The sequence below is a fragment of the Choloepus didactylus genome, chromosome 5 (genome assembly GCF_015220235.1).
Source record: "Choloepus didactylus isolate mChoDid1 chromosome 5, mChoDid1.pri, whole genome shotgun sequence".
NCBI classification, from domain to species: Eukaryota; Metazoa; Chordata; class Mammalia; order Pilosa; family Megalonychidae; genus Choloepus; species Choloepus didactylus.
In genome coordinates, this window is record NC_051311.1 from 36,112,511 (window position 1) to 36,132,133 (window position 19,623).

Genomic DNA, 19,623 nt, shown 5'->3' on the forward strand with positions numbered 1-19,623 from the left:
TGCTATGTCACAGGTGAGTGCCGTCCCCCCAGGGCAGTTCTGGGCTGCTGGGCTGTGTAGGGAGGCTCCCAGTCTGCTGAAATGATGGCTGAATGGGGCTTTGTTAATTCACACTGCTCCACCTTCCCAACTCTGGGACAATCAGCTGAGGTTGCAGGGAAGGCTAATGTCCACGCCCAGTTTTGTGGTGTGTGCCTGTTATTTGAAGCACTTCCGTCACACTGGGTTGTCTGGGGCAGCTCTGGGCTATGGGGCTGGCGATGGGCAGGAGTGTTTCCTGTCCACCAGGATGGTGGCTGTGAGCGGACACCCCCCTTTTCTTGGGAAGTTGTGGTGTTTAGTGAATTTTCTCAGCCACTGGATTATTGCGTTTTGTCTCAGAGCTCTCTTAGTTCTGCTCTTGACTTGACCTGCCCAAATTGCAATTCTTTGAAGCTTTCTGTATTGGGCTTCTTAGAGTAATTGTTTTAGAAAAAGAAAAAAGGATTAAAAAAAAAAAAAAAAAAAAAGGGCCCTCCTCAGAGATCTAATGGGTTATTGAAATGCTAATAGACAAAGCAACCAGGGCCATTAAGGAAAGGTCCACAGGGCAGAGAGATCAGCTTTTCTTCGGGATTTGCATATGCGCCTCAAGGCCTGAGCTCCGCCCTTCCCCTTTCTGTGTTCACCAGAACTCCAAAAATCCTCTGCTTTTATTTTGGAGTTTTTCGTGTTGTTTTTTTTTTTTTCTATGCCTGTCTCCTCTCTGCTGGGCTGGCAGCTCTCAGATTCTCTGGTGTCTGGTCTCAGTCTATCTATGGTTGGAGTATGGATCAGTAAAATGAGTTTCCGATAAGGGCTGCCACTGCAGTTCTCCCTTCTCCTTCCTGGATCTGGCAGCCCCTCCTCCCACGGGACTGAGCCTGGCAGGGAGGGGCGTTGGTCCCCTGGCCGCAAAAACTGACAGATTTCGCTGATCTCAGCAGTTCCACGTTTTCATGAGTGTTGTATGAAGTATGCCCAAAGACAGATTGCTCTGTGGTGTCCAGTCCACGCAGTTCCTGGCTTTCTACCTACTTTCCTGGAGGAGTAACTAAAACTTACAGCTCACCAGTCTGCCATCTTGCCCCGCCTCCCTGAATACTCTTTCTAGACCTTTGCCCTTCTCTTCCCCTTTTGGGACACCAATGAGTCTTAAATTTGGATGTTTTATTTTATCTATCGTATTCCTGAGATCCATTTTGATTTTGTGCCAGTTTGAGTGTATTGTGTCCCCCAAATGCCATTATCTTTGTAGTCTTGTGTGGGGCAGAAGTTTTGGTGTTGGTTAGATTTGCTTGGAGTGTGCCCCACCCAGCTGTGGGAGATAATTTTGATGAGATGTTCCCATGGAGGCGTGGCCCCACCCCTTCGGGGTGGGCCTTGATCAGTGGAGCTATATAAATGAGCTGACTTGGGGGGAAGAAGGAGAGTGCAGCTGGGAGTGATGTTTTGAAGAGAAGCAAGCTTGCTAGAGAGGAACTTCCTGGGAGAAAGCCGTTTTGAGGCCGGAGCTTTGGAGCAGACGCCAGCTGCCTTCCTAGCTAACAGAGGTTTTCCGGAGGCCATTGGCCATCCTCCAGTGAGGGTACCCGATTGCTGATGTGTTACCTTGGATGCTTTGTGGCCTTAAGACTGTAATTGTGTAGTGAAATAAACCCCCGTTTTATAAAAGCCTATCCATCTCTGGTGTTTTGCATTCTGCAGCATTAGCTAACTAGGACAGATTTTTTCGATTTTTTTCTCCATTCTTTCTTTTGTTCTTTCATTTTCCGTTCTGTGGTTCTTGAGGTCACTGATTCATTGTTCATCTTCCTCTAGTCTTGTACTATGAGTATCCAGAATCTTTTTAATTTGGTTAACAGTTTCTTTTATTTCCATAAGATCTTCTCTTTTTTTATTTACTCTTGCAATTTCTTCTGTGCTCTTCTAGGGTCTTCTTTATGTTCTTTATATCCTGTGCCATGTTCTTCATGTCCTTTATATCCTGTGCCATGCTCTCATTCTTTGACTGTAGTCCTTTGATTAATTGCGCCAAGTACTGTGTCTCCTCCCATCGTTTGATTTGGGTGTTTGGGATTGGGTTCTTCATATCGTCTTGTTTTAGCAAATGCTTTAAGATTTTCTTTTGTTTTCGGCCTTTGGGCATTTGCTTTGCTTGATAGCTGTGATCTTCCAGGACCTCTGCTGAGGGAAGGCTGTGCTATGTCACAAGTGCACGCCTTCCCTCAAGGGAAGCCCCGGGCTGCCAGGCTGTGCAGGCGCACTCCCAGCCTGATGCAAAAATGGCTGAATGGGGCATCTCAACCCCCCCCCTTTTCGCACAGGTCCGCCTTCCCAGCTCCAGGACAACTAGCTGTGGTTGCACCTGAGTCCACTGTCCACGGCCGATATTGTGGTGTGTGCACGGTGCCGTGGGATACACTCCCCGTCAGACTGGGTTTCCTGGCACAGCTCTGGGCTGTGGGTACAGCCCCGGACAGGAGTGTTGGCAGCACGCTGGGAAGCCGGCTGCAAGGGGTGCGGTTTCTTTCTCCTTTTGGATCTCCCCTCTGTCCCTCTGGCCCCAGGACAATCAGCAGCAGGTGTGGGGAGGGCTATCCTCCAAGCTAGACACTGAGGCATTGGCTACAGCCTGCTCCTGCAGTGTTTCACTGCGCGGTTCTCACTGCTGTATCTCCAGCTGCTCCCAGGTTTTGTTTTGTTTTTTAAAAAAGAACTAGTCCATCTCCAAACGCCAACCCGCAGTTTCCCCACACCACAGCACAGCCACAGGACTTTCAGCCAGCTTACTCACTTGTTTCAGAATGCAGACTCCCAGTTTCACCAAGTGCACGCTCCCTATGCTTTTAGCAGACCTTGTCCAGCTGGTGCATAGCTGGAAGTGGTATTCTGGGTCATTTTCTGGTTTTTATCTAGTATTTTTCACGGAGGTGTTTTTTTTCCATCTCACCTAGCTGCCATCTTAGGTTCTCCAGGACATTTTTATTTTGTGATACCTACAGATATATCTTAATACACCATTTTTGAAAGCTAAATTCTTGTTAGGATACTCCCTCAAATTTCGTGACTTCACATATTTATGCATACAAGTGTTTTCAAGCCTATCCCTGAAAAGAACTTTAAAATCACTTACGTTAGGTTTATCCTTACCCTTTGAATCCGGTAATTATTTTAGGCAGAGTAAGGGACTGAAGAGTTGACAAAAGCCAAGTGTCAATGATACTTGGTCTCTGGGGGAGGAGCAGAGGCCAGTATTTGGGCAGTTTCTTTTGTTCTTGTTTTGGCTCCTGTTTTCTTCCCTTGTTGCAAGCCTTGGTCCAGGGCTCAGATCTACAGAACTCTGGCTAACCAAAGCCACTACGCTACTACATATAATACTCTGTTTTCTTTCAAAGTGCCACATTTCAAACTTGTATTTTGTGCCTTCAACCCTTACCAAGTCAGGACTCACATTCCTATTCTTAAGATGGCTTTTAAGAGTTTCTTAAAAAGAAAGTAATCTGATGAAGTGCATTCAAAAGATACTGTCTTTTGTGCTGGGAGTAGAATTTTTGAGTCAGAACCCTAAAGTACCAGGGAACATAATCCAGTGAATAGTCAATTATTATATATTGTGATAAATGTGATGATGGGGATGGTGGTCTTACTAAGATCAAATGAGGTATGAAGAAACACTTTTTCAGTTATAAAGTATTCTAGAAAGGTTAGTTGCTATCACCTAGTTTGGCTACTGGGGAAGGAAGAGTGAGGATTTAGTGCAGTCTGTCCTTGGGTTTCCTAATCTCTTGTTTCTAAACAGTTGTGTCCTACAAACAACCAGATTAATCTTGTGAAAGTATGTTTTCAACATTCCCTCACTACCGTTAATATTGGTTTTATGCTCAAGTTTCTTCATTTAGCACATATAGTTTCTTCTCTTTCTATAACATATAGAAAGTAAAAGCCCCCCCCTCCATTTTTTTTTTTTGGTCAGGGATTGGTTTCAGCTTAAATCCTCAATAATTAATAGGATAGGGTAAACTGAACACCTGGTGGAATATAGTTTTAGTCATATTAGTTTTTAATAGTATCCATGAACAGTTGTTAATATGAAAATGGTTTTATTCCTTGAGGCTGGAATCTTTTTAATATAATGAATATTTAGAATTGTAAATTGCATGTAAATTATAGTTGAAATTGGCTGAAGCTTTATACTACCTTATAATATGGTATGGTGGCAACTTGCTAGATTTCTTATATATAATATGTAATTGTCCAAAGATACAGTGATTTTTTTTTTTAAGTAATAATAGGAAATAAAGTAACTGAATTCTCAGGTGGACTACAATTTGGGGACTAAGAATCTGCATTTTTCACACAGTGTTTCTAATCAGGTGGTTCTGCCATTAATAAAAGCGAACAAGCTAGCAAGGATTAGAAGGCCACTATTTAGAGTGGGTTTTGAAGACCTCAGGAAGCAAGAAAATTTCTCCAGGTGTTTTATTTGACTTGTGCAGACTTCAATGAAAGAGAGTTAATTGACACCTATATAGAAAAACATTTGGAGTCTTTAACATTCAGAGTAGCTGACCTTGATTTATAATGCTAGGAAAATAATGTATATTTCAGGTGTCATTCCACTTCGACACAGTTTCATGATATATTCATATAGCAAAGTATAACTGAGGGCAGATTGTATATCTGTTTTTAGTTGACAGAATGGCTGAGGGATGTTATTGGCATTTAGGGCCTATTATAGCATCCTATCATAGTGAAACTGCACAATCAAGAATTGTTCTACTTATAATGCCAATAACATTGAGAAAACACTGAATTATGGATTGCTTTTAACTGCATGTAAGAGAAGTCCAACCTAGTGGCTTAACCAGATAGAGGCTTATTTTCCTCACATAACAAGTAGTTTGGAGGCAGGCTGTGCATGGCTGGTGCAGGCTTCTCATTCTTATCCTTGTTCTGGGCACCTACTATCTTCCTGCTCCACTATCCTTAACATATGCCTTCCATGTCATTGTTTCAAGATGGCTGCCTCAACTCCAAAGAAGGGAGCAGCAGGACGACAGGAGTGACACCTATATCAGGAAAATAACATTTAGAAATCCACAGCAGACCTCAATTTCCTTCTTATTGGCTAGAAGTACAGGCATACCGTGGAGATATTGTGGGTTTGGTTCCAGATAAAACGGGTCACAAGAATTTTTTGGTTTCCCAGTGCATATAAAAATTATGCTTATTCCATACTGTTGTCTATTAAGCGTGCAATGGCATTATGTCTTAAAAAATGTATGCACCTTAATTTAAAAAAATTTTAGTGGTTAAAAAATACTAACCATTTTTAAACTCATCTTCAGTGAGTCATAATCGTTTGCTGGTGGAGGCTTTTGTCTGCTAATCAGGGTGGTGATTGCTTAAAGTTGGGGTAGCTGTGGCAATTTTTATAAATAAGACAATGAAGTTTGCCACTTCAATTGACTCTTCCTTTCATGAAAGATTTCTCTGAAGCATGTGATGCTGTTTGATAGCCTTTTAGCCACAGTAGAACGTTCTTTAGTCCTCTGCTTTATCAACTAAGTTTAAGTAATATTCTAAATCATTTGTCATTTTAACAGTGTTCACCGCATCTTCACCAGAAGTAGATTCCATCTGAAGAAACCACTTTCTTTGCCCATTCATTAGAGACAACTCCTCATCCATTCAAGTTTTGTCCATTCAAGTTTTTTCAAGAATTGATTGCAGCAATTCCATCACATCTTCAGGCTCCACTTCTAATTCTACTTCTCTTGTTATTTCCACAACATCTGCAGTTTCTTCCTCCACTGAAGTCTTGACTCCCTCAGTTATCCATGAGGGTTAGAATCAACTTCTTCCAAGCACCTGTTAATGTTGGTATTTTTCACTTCCTCCCATTAATCACAATAGTTCTTTGTGGCATTTAGAGTGGCAAATCCTTTCCAGAAGGTTTTCACTTGACTTTGCTCAGATCCTTCAGAAGAATCACTGTTTATGGCAGCTATAGCCACTCAAAATATATTTCTTAAATAATAAGGCTTTAAAGTCAAAATGACTCCCTGATCCATGGGCTGCAGAATGGATTCTGCATTCATCTCATTGTACATCTCCATCAGAGCTCTTGGGTGACCAGGTGAATTGTCAGGTGCATTGGGTGACCAAGTGCATTGTCAGTGAGCAGTCATATTTTGAAAGTAATCTTTTTTTCTGAGCAGTAAATCTCAATAGTGGCTCAAAATATTCAGGAAACTGTGTTTTAAACAGATGTGCTCCTATCCAGGCTTTGTTCTATTCATATAGCATAGGCAAAGAAGAGAAGATTTAATATAATTCTTAAGAGCTTTAGGATTTTCAGAATGGTAAATGATTATTGGCTTCAACTTCAAGTTACCGGCTGCATTAGTCTATAACAAGAGAGTCAGCTTGTCCTTTGAAGCTTTGAAGGCAGATATTGACTTCTCCACTCTAGCTGTGAAGTCCTAAATGGCATCTTCCTCCAATAGAAGGCTATTTTGTCTACACTGAAAATTTGTTGTTTCATGAAGCCACCTTCTCCATTATCTTTGCTATATCTCCTGGATAACTTGCTGCAGTTTGTACATTAGCACTTGCTGTTTCACCTTGCACCTTTATGTTATGGAGAAGCCACTTCTTTGTTTAAACCTCATGAATCAGTCTTTGCTAGCTTCAATTTTTTTTTTTCTGCAGCTTCCTCACCTCTCTCAGCCATCATGGAATTGAAGAGAGTGAGGGCCTTGCTCTGGATTAGGCTTTGGCTTAAGGGAAGGTTGTGGCTGGTTTAATCTTCTATCCAGACCACTAAAACTTTCTCCATATCAGCAATAAGCTGTTTCGTTTCTTACCATTTGTGTGTTCAGTGGAGTAGCACTTTTAGTTTCCTTCCAGAACTTTTCCTTTGCATTCACAATGTGGCAAACTCTTGGGTGCAAGAGGCCTAGCTTTTGACCTGTCTTGTCTTTTGTCATGCCTATCTCACTAAACTTAATCATTTCTAGCTTTTGATTTAAAGTGAGAGTCATGGGTCTCTTCCTTTCACTTGAACACTTAGATGCCATTGTAGGGTTCTTAATTGGCCTTAATATCAATGTGTCTCAGAGAATAAGGAGACCTAAGGAGAGGAAGAGAGACTGGGAATGGCTGGTTGGTGGAGCAATCAGAGCATCCAACATTTATTGATTAAGTTTGCTGTCTTATTGGGCACAGTTTGTGGCACCCCAAAACAATTACAATAGAACATCAAAGTTCGCTGATCACAGATCACCATAACAGATAAAATAATAATGGGGGACTCGGGCAAGATGGCGGCATAGAGAGGAGTGGAAGCTAAGTAGTCCCCCTGGAACAACTACAAAAAACCAGAAACAACTAGTAAATAACCCAGAATAACTGCGGGGGGACAAACGAGACCATCCATTCATCATACACCAACCTGAATTGGGAGGAATGCCCAAGAACACAGCATAAAATCTGTAAGTAAAACCTGCGGAACCAGGTCAGGAGACCCCCTCCCCCATAGCCCGAGCTGCAAAGCCTCGTGGTGCCACAGAGAAGCTTTCCAGCAAGCGAATATAGCTCAGCTGAGCTCCAACTGGGGTTTTAAGTAGCGAGTGTGAACTGCTCACTACAGGTACGCAGCCCCAAAAAACACACAGAGGCTTTGGGTGACGACTGACCTGGGAGAGCCAGAGGGTCGCCTTGGACTCGGTCTGAAAGGGACTATCTGTTTCTTCTTTGGCTCAGTGGAGAAAGCCCCAGTCATTTTCAGTTTCCAGGGCTGTGACTCTGGTAAGGGTGGAGACACCACAAGCAGAGAGCGAGACCATTGAAATGCTAATGACCTCCACCTGAGGGGTCTGTCTTCTCTAGGAGGAAAGGGGTGGGGCCCTTTCCATTCAGAACCAGACCCCAGAGCCTGGGGGAACACGGCCATACCTCCTCACACCAGTCAAGAATTATAGGCTAACAGGCATCACCTGCTGGGCAGAAAAGCACAGTGACCCGAGGCATCAAAGGGTGGAGAAATTTTCTAAGACACATCCTCAGGGAAACCAGATACTGAATATTTCTTCCCTCTGGGACCTGAGCCTGTTCTGGTCTGGGAAAACCTGATTTGGATAACCAAGGAAACCATGCCTAGACAACAGAAAATTACAACCTACACTAAGAAAAACAAAGTTATGGCCCAGTCAAAGGAACAAACGTATACTTCAGCTGAGATACAGGAATTTAAACAACTAATGCTAAATCAATTCAAAAAGTTTAGAGAAGATATTGCAAAAGAGATAGAGGCTGTAAAGGAAGCACTGGACATGTATACGGCAGAAATCAAAAGTTCAAAAAACGTACTAGTAGAATCTGTGGAAATGACAGGCACAACACAAGAGATGAAAGACACAATTGAAACATACAACAGCAGATCTCAAGAGGTAGAAGAAAACACTCAGGAACTGGAGAACAAAACACCTGAAAGCCTACACGCAAAGGAGCAGATGGAGAAAAGAATGAAAAAATATGAGCAACGTCTCCGGGAGCTCAAAGATGAAACAAAGTACAATAATGTACGTATCATTGGTGTCCCAGAAGGAGAAGAGAAGGGAAAAGGGGCAGAAGCAATAATAGAGGAAATAATTAATGAAAATTTCCCATCTCTTATGAAAGACATAAAATTACAGATCCAAGAAGCGCAGCGTACTCCAAACAGAAGAGATCTGAATAGGCCTACACCAAGACACTTAATAATCAGATTATCAAATGTCAAAGACAAAGAGAGAATCCTGAAAGCAGCAAGAGAAAAGCAATCCATTACATACAAAGGCAGCTTAATAAGACTATGTGTGGATCTCTCAGCAGAAACCATGGAGGCAAGAAGGAAGTGGTGTGATATATTTAAGATACTGAAAGAGAAAAACCACCAACCAAGAATCCTGTATCCAGCAAAGCTGTCCTTCAAATATGAGGGAGGGCTCAAAATATTTTCTGACAAACAGACTATGAGAGACTATGTGAACAAGACACCTGCCCTACAGGAAATACTAAAGGGAGCATTACAGGGTGATAGAAGACAGGAGTGTGTGGTTTGGAACACAGTTTTGGGAGATGGTAGCACAACAATGTAAGTACACTGAACAAAGGTAACTATGAATACGGTTGAGAGAGGAAGGTGGGGAGCATGTGAGACACCACAAGAAAGGAGGAAAGATAATGTCTGGGACTGTGTAACTTGGTGAAATCTAGAGTATTCAACAATTGTGATAAAATGTACAAATATGTTCTTTTACAAGGGAGAACAAGCCAATGTCAACCTTGCAAGGTGTTAAAAATGGGGAGGCATTGGGGGAGGGATGCAATCAGCATAAACTAGAGACTAACTAATAGAATCATTGTATTATGCTTCCTTTAATGTAACAAAGGTGATATACCAAGGTGAATGCAGATAAGAGGGGGGGATAGGGGAGGCATGTTAGACACTTGACATTGGTGGTATTGTCTGATTCTTTATTCTACTTTGGTTTAAGGTTATTTTTCCTTTTGCTGCTTCCTAGCTGTCATTTTTTTGTTTCCTCTTTCTTTTGCCTCTCTACCCTCTTTGACTCTCCCTCCTGCCTTGTGGAAGAAATGTAGATGCTCTTGCTTAGTATGAGCAGAATGTTCAATTAGGATGAACTTAAATGTTTGGAAATGAACAGGGGTGTTGGTAGCAAGATGTGAGAATAACTAACAGCGCTGAATGGTGTGTGAATGAGGTGGAAAGGGGAAGCTCAGAGTCATATATGTCACCAGAAGGAAAGTTGGAGGTCAAAAGATGGGAATGTATAAAACTGAATCCTATGGTGGGCAATGTCCATGATCAACTGTACAAATACTAGAAATCACTTCATGAACCAGAACAAATGTATGACAATGCAATTAGAAGTTAATAATAGAGGGGCATATAGGGAAGAACTATATACCTATTACAAACTATATACTACAGTTAGTAGTAGTTCAACATTTTTTCATAAACAGTAACAAACGTACTATATCAGTACTAGGAGTCAACAATTGAGGGGGGTTGTTTAGGGATAGGGGAGATTTAGAGTTTCCTTTTCTTTTTTTCTTTTTTCATCTTTCACTTTATTTCTTATCTGGAGTAATGAAAAGTTTCTAAAAATTGAACGAAAATTAAGTGTGATGGATGCACAGCTGTATGAGGGTACCCAGGGGCAAGTGATTGTACACTTTAGATAATTGTATGGTATCTGAACAATCTCAATAAAAATGAAAAAAAGAAAAAATAATAATAATAATGAAAAATTTTGAAATATTGCAAGAATTACCAAAGTGTGACAGACCAAAGTGAGCACATGCTTTTGGAAAAATGGTGCTGATAGACTTGCTTGACACAAGGTTGCCACAAACCTTCAATTTGTAAGAAAAAAAATAGAATATCTGTGAAGTGTAATAAAGCAAAGCACAATAAAACGAGGTATGCCTGTATGATACCTGGTGATCACTCTTTGCAAGGGAGGTAAGAAAAACAGTTTTTAAGCTGAGCACATTACCTTCCCAAACAAAGTTGGATTTATTTTACTTAAAGAAGATGGGGAAAATGGATACTGGGTAATCAGTTACCAGAAAAGGTGTGTTCCATAGTACATAGATCTGTGGCACTTATTCTTAGCACTCTAATATCATCATTTTAAGTGTGAATGCATCATGGATTCATCCCCAGGAGATTCCCATAAGTCACCTTTAACCTTGTCATTGTGTTTTTCAAATTTTCTTGATGCTAATTGATTGCTGCCTTTTTTCTCAAATGTGAAATTTAATTATTTATTTTGATTTCCTATTTATTTGTATTTGTTCATACAGACCAACTTGGCAAATGGATTTAGATTTTCTTTCACATTCCAGTAAATGTCTTTTTAAACATTTTTGCAGAGTTCTTATTTTGTAGTCTACTGTTATTATGCTGCTGCATTTTGATTGACATTCTTAAATTTTACACAGGTGATATTCTTGAATTTCATGGTCCAGAAGGAACAGGAAAAACAGAAATGCTTTATCATTTAACAGCACGATGTATACTTCCAAAATCAGAAGGTGGACTGGAAGTAGAAGTCTTATTTATTGATACAGACTACCACTTTGATATGCTCCGGCTTGTTACAGTTCTTGAGCATAGACTCTCTCAAAGCTCTGAAGAGATAATAAAATATTGCCTTGGAAGATTTTTTTTGGTATACTGCAGTAGTAGCACTCAGTTACTTCTCACACTCTACTCACTAGAAACTATGTTTTGCAGTCACCCCTCTCTCTGCCTTTTGATTTTGGATAGCCTGTCGGCTTTTTACTGGATAGACCGGGTGAATGGAGGAGAAAGTGTTAACTTACAGGAGTCTATTCTGAAGAAATGTTCTCTGTTCTTGGAGAAACTAGTAAATGAGTTTCGCTTGGTTCTTTTTGTAACAACACAAACTATAATGCAAAAAACCTCAAACCCAGCAGAAGGACCTTCCTTTGCCTTTAAACATCAGTGTGATACAGATGTAGACTATAGACCCTATCTCTGTAAGGCATGGCAACAAATAGTAAAGCATAGATTTTTTTTTTCCAAACTGGATGGTTCTAAAAGTAGCAACCAGTTTTCTTTAGTTTCACGTCATTTAAAAAGTAACAATACGAAAAAACATTTTTTTATTATTAGAGAAAGTGGGGTTGAGTTTTGTTGATATGTATCATAAAATAGTCTTTTGCAGGATATCATGCAATTTTTAAAAAGTCTTTCATAGGCTAAGTGGTTTGAGTCTAAAATTTTAAACTCTAGGGGAATTAAACTAGTACGTTAGTACAGAAAAATTTCAGAGTATTCTGTTTGTAGATCACTGAAGGTTAATCAAAGTGATATTAGTAATTAAACTTTGTATTAAACTTTTTAAAAAACTAAATAAATTATATACACATTTCAGCCTAAATAAAATGGACTTTTATAACTTGTGTCACATTTTTGGAATTCAGGTAAATACTCATTTGTTTAGAAAAATTCAAATGCATTTGTAATCTCTTATGTAATTCTTTTAGGGAACCGTGACTTCAGATAATGTTTACATACGTAAACATTATAACAGCTATTTCTGTATTTGGGATGAAATCAACAACTAATCATTTACCTTTCACATCAAAAATTAATATCCTTTTGTGTGGTTGACGAGGTTATGGAAACTATGGTTATGGAATGTCAGCATTTTGATCTGAATTATATCGAATTCCAAGTTGGAGGTGCATTATGGTTGGGTTTCAGTATAATTTTTAAAACACAGGGAAATAAGATACCCATTCAAGGAATTCTGTGAAGTTTCTTTTGAAAATTTCATCTCCTCATTAAGTGATAGATAAATGCTAAAACTATATTAGAACATTATGTTACTAGTATTTTCTTACCCATTGAGAATAGTCCAGACATACCCTGAACTGAGTTGAATATCAACTGAGGGTTGGATGAGGCTGTTTATTTTTTGGTCCAGTGACAGCCAGAATGGGGAATGTGTACCTCAAAGGGTGCACAAGATAATGTAATATACAAGATAATATATTGCAGCAAGGGAAGGAAATTTAGAACTTTTGTTAATACATTTTAATCTGAGAAAAACTGGTGCTCTCATTCAATCCATTTGTTAGATTGTTCTATGTCACATACGTATCTGAAGTATCCTGTGGGAAAAGTGGAAGGGATTGATAGTGGTGTTCTCATGGGTTTAAAACTTTGTAACTATAAATTCACTTATCTAATATCAATTAGATAACAGGTTGGAGATATTATTCTTAATAATGCGGGCATAACAGATGTAGCATTTGCTGTCTGTGCCCCACCCTTATACTTTGGGCCTTCTCTGACTCACCTGAAGTTTCCACAAACCTAGGACTTTCGAGGATATCTTCTGAATGCCAGAGCCTCCTGGGCTACATAAAGTGCCAAGGGTAAAACCCAAAGGGAAATCCTTCCCACTAAGGACCCAGAATTTGGCATATAAATACCCCAGCTTCGTTACCCCTCAGTGAGGCAACACTGAGGTATTTCTGAGTGGTTCCAGTAGGATTGATTCCCAGTTGCTTACAGCAATAATCTGTTCATTAACATACTGTTTACTGGCCTTCCTCCCTTCTCTATCTCACTTGCCCACTCTCTCATGGTACTTCCTGGGATCATCTCCCAAATGTGCTACAAATTCTACTATGGAAATTTGTTGAGGTGTTGAACCAAACTGTCAGCAGGCAGTAAAATTCACCAGACTAACAGCTTTTCTGGGCCCAACATTTGCTCTGCAGCCACGTTTTGAAATTAAAAAACAATGGCAGTATGTTGGAAGTTAAGCAGTTATCTTAGGTTAGTTGTCTTTTTCTTACTCCATTGTTATGGTCTCTTTGAAATGTTCTTTTATTGTATGTTTGTTTTCTTTTTAACTTTTTTTTCATACAGTTGATTTAAAAAAGAAGGGAAAGTTAAAAAAAAAAAGAAAAAAAGAAAAACAAGGGAAAAAAAAAGATGTAGTGCCCCCTTGAGGAGCCTGTGGAGAATGCAGGGGTATTCGCCTACCCCACCTCCATGGTTGCTAACATGACCACAGACATAGGGGACTGGTGGTTTGATGGGTTGAGCCCTCTACCACAGGTTTTACCCTTGGGAAGACAGTTGCTGCAAAGGAGAGGCTAGGCCTCCCTATGGTTGTGCCTAAGAGCCTCCTCCCGAATGCCTCTTTGTTGCTCAGATGTGGCCCTGTCTCTCTAGCTAAGCCAACTTGAAAGGTGAAATCACTGCCCTCCCCCCTATGTGGGATCAGACACCCAGGGGAGTGAATCTCCCTGGCAACGTGGAATATGACTCCCGGGGAGGAACGTAGACCTGGCATCGTGGGACGGAGAACATCTTCTTGACCAAAAGGGGGATGTGAAAGGAAATGAAATAAGCTTCAGTGGCAGAGAGATTCCAAAAGGAGCCGAGAGGTCACTCTGGTGGGCACTCTTATGCACACTTTAGACAACCCTTTTTAGGTTCTAAAGAATTGGGGTAGCTGGTGGTGGATACCTGAAACTACCAAACTACAACCCAGAACCCATGAATCTCGAAGACAGTTGTATAAAAATGTAGCTTATGAGGGGTGACAATGGGATTGGGAAAGCCTTAAGGACCACACTCCACTTTGTCTAGTTTATGGATGGATGAGTAGAAAAATAGGGGAAGGAAACAAACAGACAAAGGTACCCAGTGTTCTTTTTTACTTCAATTGCTCTTTTTCACTCTAATTATTATTCTTGTTATTTTTGTGTGTGTGCTAATGAAGGTGTCAGGGATTGATTTGGGTGATGAATGTACCACTATGTAATGGTACTGTAAACAATCGAAAGTACGATTTGTTTTGTATGACTGCGTGGTATGTGAATATATCTCAATAAAATGAAGATTAAAAAAAAAAAAGATAATTGACTATTGGAACAAAAATAATAACAATGTAGTATATGGGCTTAAAGGTTATGTAAAAGTTGTTGACACTGAGTAAACTCCCCCAGGGTCGGTGAGTAAGGGACGCCTGAGTAGGACAACACTATAGGAAAACTTCCTCAGAAAAGGCCAGGTGAGTTTTCATAGAAACAGCCTTAGGAGAGAGGGAAATCATAATCACCGGAAGCCCTAAAAAAAAAAAAAAAAAAAAAAGAATGGCAGTCTAACTGGTAATTAAATTAAATTACATTGGAGCACATTACTGTTGTTCACACAAACACCTCTATGCTCTCACTGAATATTACTTTTATAATTAACAAATATAATTTAAAGTTGAAAATATGTTATCTATAGTTCATCCTTTTTCAATTTATATTTTTGTGCATTTTTATTATGTGCAATATATGGTATACATAGTGATTTGTAAATATTTGTATGTTTGGGAAATATGTTGATTTTTCCCCCGATAAAAGAATGTGTGATCAATAAAATTAATAATCTGTTCTACTCTAGGAATACTTCTCCTTTCAGCTGTATGAAAATTCTCTTAATTTTCAAGCTTAGTGGCCTGATGGTGTGCTTATGTGTGTTACTCACATGTATATGAAAACCTTAGCAACTTTTATTACCAGAATTCTACCCTTGAATATGATAGGATGTTCCATTTCTCCTTTGTATAAATGAAGTGTTAATTTTATGGACTTATTCACAAATTTATAACTTATTCTTTGGGAACATTAAAAAATAATGAACTTTTATATTAACTTAAATTATCAATTATATATTAGCATGTCAGAGCTAGAAAAGACTTAGTTATCTTAAAAAGGTTTGTTATCTGGCATGCTGGAAGGAATTAAGAATACCTTTTTAACTAAAAATTATACTAATGGAACATTGTGAATACTGTAGAAGTTTTAATATTTATAAAAAAATCAAGCTTTTAAAGAAAGAGAGAGAAATGGAAAATCTTAAGTTGTATAGCAATAGGTACCAAGATATGATGGACAGAGCCAAAATAATAATGGGAGTGAGTGATGAAAATATTTTAGAAAATTTATCCCATTCACCTATAAAAAGTAGGGATTGTAAAATACTTGGCATACAGGAAGACTTCTCAGGGTCAGTGAGAGAATCTAGTGAAAAAAATGCATGTGAAAGGTATTTCAGACATTCATTTGACAAATGCTATATAAAAGTAAGACAGTACTTATCAGTTTATTTGAATAAAGCTTTCAGCTTGCAACTATAAAATTCTGTATTATTAATATCCTTTTAAAAAATGATGCACACTCTTTGCTGTATGGATTATCCAAGAATGAGGGTGAAATAAAAATATTTTCAAATGAACAAAACTGAGAATTTAACCCCCAAATTACCTCACTAAAGGAACTTCTAAAAGATATAGTTCAGGGAGGCGGGGCAAGATGGAGGACTGGTGAGCTGTAAGTTTTAGTTACTCCTCCAGGAAAGTAGGTAAAAAGCCAGGAACTGCGTGGACTGGACACCACAGAGCAATCTGTCTTTGGGCATACTTCATACAACACTCATGAAAATGTCGAACTGCTGAGATCAGCGAAATCTGTGAGTTTTTGCGGCCAGGGGACCCGCGCCCCTCCCTGCCAGGCTCAGTCCTGTGGGAGGAGGGGCTGCCAGCTCCGGGAAGGAGAAGGGAGAACTGCAGTGGTAGCCCTTCTCGGAAACTCATTCTACTGATCCATACTCCAACCATAGATAGACTGAGACCAGACACCAGAGAATCTGAGAGCTGCCAGCCCAGCAGAGAGGAGACAGGCATAGAAAAAAAAAAAAAATAACACAAAAAACTCCAAAATAAAAGCAGAGGATTTTTGGAGTTCTGGTGAACACAGAAAGGGGAAGGGCGGAGCTCAGGCCTTGAGGCACATATGCAAATCCCGAAGAAAAGCTGATCTCTCTGCCCTGTGGACCTTTCCTTAATGGCCCTGGTTGCTTTGTCTATTAGCATTTCAATAACCCATTAGATCTCTGAGGAGGGCCCTTTTTTTTTTTTTTTTTTAATCCTTTTTTCTTTTTCAAAAACAATTACTCTAAGAAGCCCAATACAGAAAGCTTCAAAGAATTGCAATTTGGGCAGGTCAAGTCAAGAGCAGAACTAAGAGAGCTCTGAGACAAAACGCAATAATCCAGTGGCTGAGAAAATTCACTAAACACCACAACTTCCCAAGAAAAGGGGGGTGTCCGCTCACAGCCACCATCCTGGTGGACAGGAAACACTCCTGCCCATCACCAGCCCCATAGCCCAGAGCTGCCCCAGACAACCCAGTGTGACGGAAGTGCTTCAAATAACAGGCACACACCACAAAACTGGGCGTGGACATTAGCCTTCCCTGCAACCTCAGCTGATTGTCCCAGAACTGGGAATGTGGAGCAGTGTGAATTAACAAAGCCCCATTCAGCCATCATTTCAGCAGACTGGGAGCCTCCCTACACAGCCCAGCAGCCCAGAACTGCCCTGGGGGGACGGCACTCACCTGTGACATAGCACAGTCATCCCTCAACAGAGGACCCGGGGTGGACAGCCTGGAAGAGGGGCCCACTTGCAAGTCTCAGGAGCCATACGCCAATACCAAAGACTTGTGGGTCAGTGGCAGAGACAAACTGTGGCAGGACTGAACTGAAGGATTAGACTATTGCAGCAGCTTTAAAACTCTAGGATCATCAGGGAGATTTGATTGTTAGGGCCACCCCCCCTCCCCGACTACCCAGAAACACGCCCCACATACAGGGCAGGCAACACCAACTACACACGCAAGCTTGGTACACCAATTGGTCCCCACAAGACTCACTCCCCCACACGCCAAAAAGGCTAAGCAGGGGAGAACTGGCTCGTGGAGAACCGGTGGCTCGTGGACGCCACCTGCTGGTTAGTTAGAGAAAGTGTACTCCACGAAGCAGTAGATCTGATAAATTAGAGATAAGGACTTCAATAGGTCTACAAACCCTAAAAGAACCCTATCAAGTTCAGCAAATGCCACGAGGCCAAAAACAACAGAAAAATATAAAGCATATGAAAAAACCAGACGATATGGATAACCCAAGCCCAAGCACCCAAATCAAAAGACCAGAACAGACACAGCACCTAGAGCAGCTACTCAAAGAACTAAAGATGAACAATGAGACCATAGTACGGGATATGAAGGAAATCAAGAAGACTCTAGAAGAGCATAAAGAAGACATTGCAAGACTAAATAAAAAAATGGATGATCTTATGGAAATTAAAGAAACTGTTGACCAAATTAAAAACATTCTGGACACTCATAGTACAAGACTAGAGGAAGTTGAACAACGAACCAGTGACCTGGAAGATGACAGAATGGAAAATGAAAGCATAAAAGAAAGAATGGGGAAAAAAATTGAAAAAATCGAAACAGACCTCAGGGATATGATAGATAACATGAAACGTCCAAATATAAGACTCATTGGTGTCCCAGAAGGGGAAGAAAAGGGTAAAGGTCTAGGAAGAGTATTCAAAGAAATTGTTCGGGAAAACTTCCCAAATCTTCTAAACAACATAAATACACAAATCATAAATGCTCAGCGAACTCCAAATAGAATAAATCCAAATAAACCCACTCCGAGACATATACTGATCACACTGTCAAACACAGAAGAGAAGGAGCAAGTTCTGAAAGCAGCAAGAGAAAAGCAATTCACCACATACAAAGGAAACAGCATAAGACTAAGTAGTGACTACTCAGCAGCCACCATGGAGGCGAGAAGGCAGTGGCACGATATATTTAAAATTCTGAGTGAGAAACATTTCCAGCCAAGAATACTTTATTCAGCAAAGCTCTCCTTCAAATTTGAGGGAGAGCTTAAATTTTTCACAGACAAACAAATGCTGAGAGAATTTGCTAACAAGAGACCTGCCCTACTGGAGATACTAAAGGGAGCCCTACAGACAGAGAAACAAAGACAGGACAGAGAGACTTGGAGAAAGGTTCAGTACTAAAGAGATTCGGTATGGGTACAATAAAGGATATTAATAGAGAGAGGGAAAAATATGGCAAACATAAACCAAAGGATAAGATGGCCGATTCAAGAAATGCCTTCACGGTTATAACGTTGAATGTAAATGGATTAAACTCCCCAATTAAAAGATATAGATTGGCAGAATGGATCAAAAAAAATGAACCATCAATATGTTGCATACAAGAGACTCATCTTAGACACAGGGACACAAAGAAACTGAAAGTGAAAGGATGGAAAAAAATATTTCATGCAAGCTACAGCCAAAAGAAAGCAGGTGTAGCAATATTAATCTCAGATAAAATAGACTTCAAATGCAGGGATGTTTTGAGAGACAAAGAAGGGCACTACATACTAATAAAAGGGGCAATTCAGCAAGAAGAAATAACAATCGTAAATGTCTATGCACCCAATCAAGGTGCCACAAAATACATGAGAGAAACACTGGCAAAACTAAAGGAAGCAATTGATGTTTCCACAATAATTGTGGGAGACTTCAACACATCACTCTCTCCTATAGATAGATCAACCAGACAGAAGACCAATAAGGAAATTGAAAACCTAAACAATCTGATAAATGAATTAGATTTAACAGACATATACAGTACATTACATCCCAAATCACCAGGATACACATACTTTTCTAGTGCTCACAGAACTTTCTCCAGAATAGATCATATGCTGCGACATAAAACAAGCCTCAATAAATTTAAAAAGATTGAAATTATTCAAAGCACATTCTCTGACCACAATGGAATACAATTAGAAGTCAATAACCATCAGAGACTTAGAAAATTCACAAATACCTGGAGGTTAAACAACACACTCCTAAACAATCAGTGGGTTAAAGAAGAAATAGCAAGAGAAATTGCTAAATATATAGAGACGAAAGAAAATGAGAACACAACATACCAAAACCTATGGGATGCAGCAAAAGCAGTGCTAAGGGGGAAATTTATAGCACTAAACGCATATATTAAAAAGGAAGAAAGAGCCAAAATCAAAGAACTAATGGATCAACTGAAGAAGCTAGAAAATGAACAGCAAACCAATCCTAAACCAAGTAGAAGAAAAGAAATAACAAGGATTAA

The 19,623-nt window shown here is 39.9% G+C and overlaps 1 protein-coding gene across 1 annotated transcript in view; it reads left to right on the top strand.

Moving 5' to 3' along the window:
* XRCC2 (X-ray repair cross complementing 2) overlaps positions 1–12,006 on the top strand; it is a 75,401-nt gene extending 63,395 nt beyond the window's left edge. Inside the window, exon 3 of the mRNA XM_037835763.1 lies at positions 11,038–12,006. Within this exon, the coding sequence (XP_037691691.1) occupies positions 11,038–11,759 (722 nt within the window). The 3' untranslated portion in view covers positions 11,760–12,006. The remainder of the gene's footprint in view (positions 1–11,037) is intronic.
* The last annotated feature ends 7,617 nt before the right edge of the window (positions 12,007–19,623 follow it).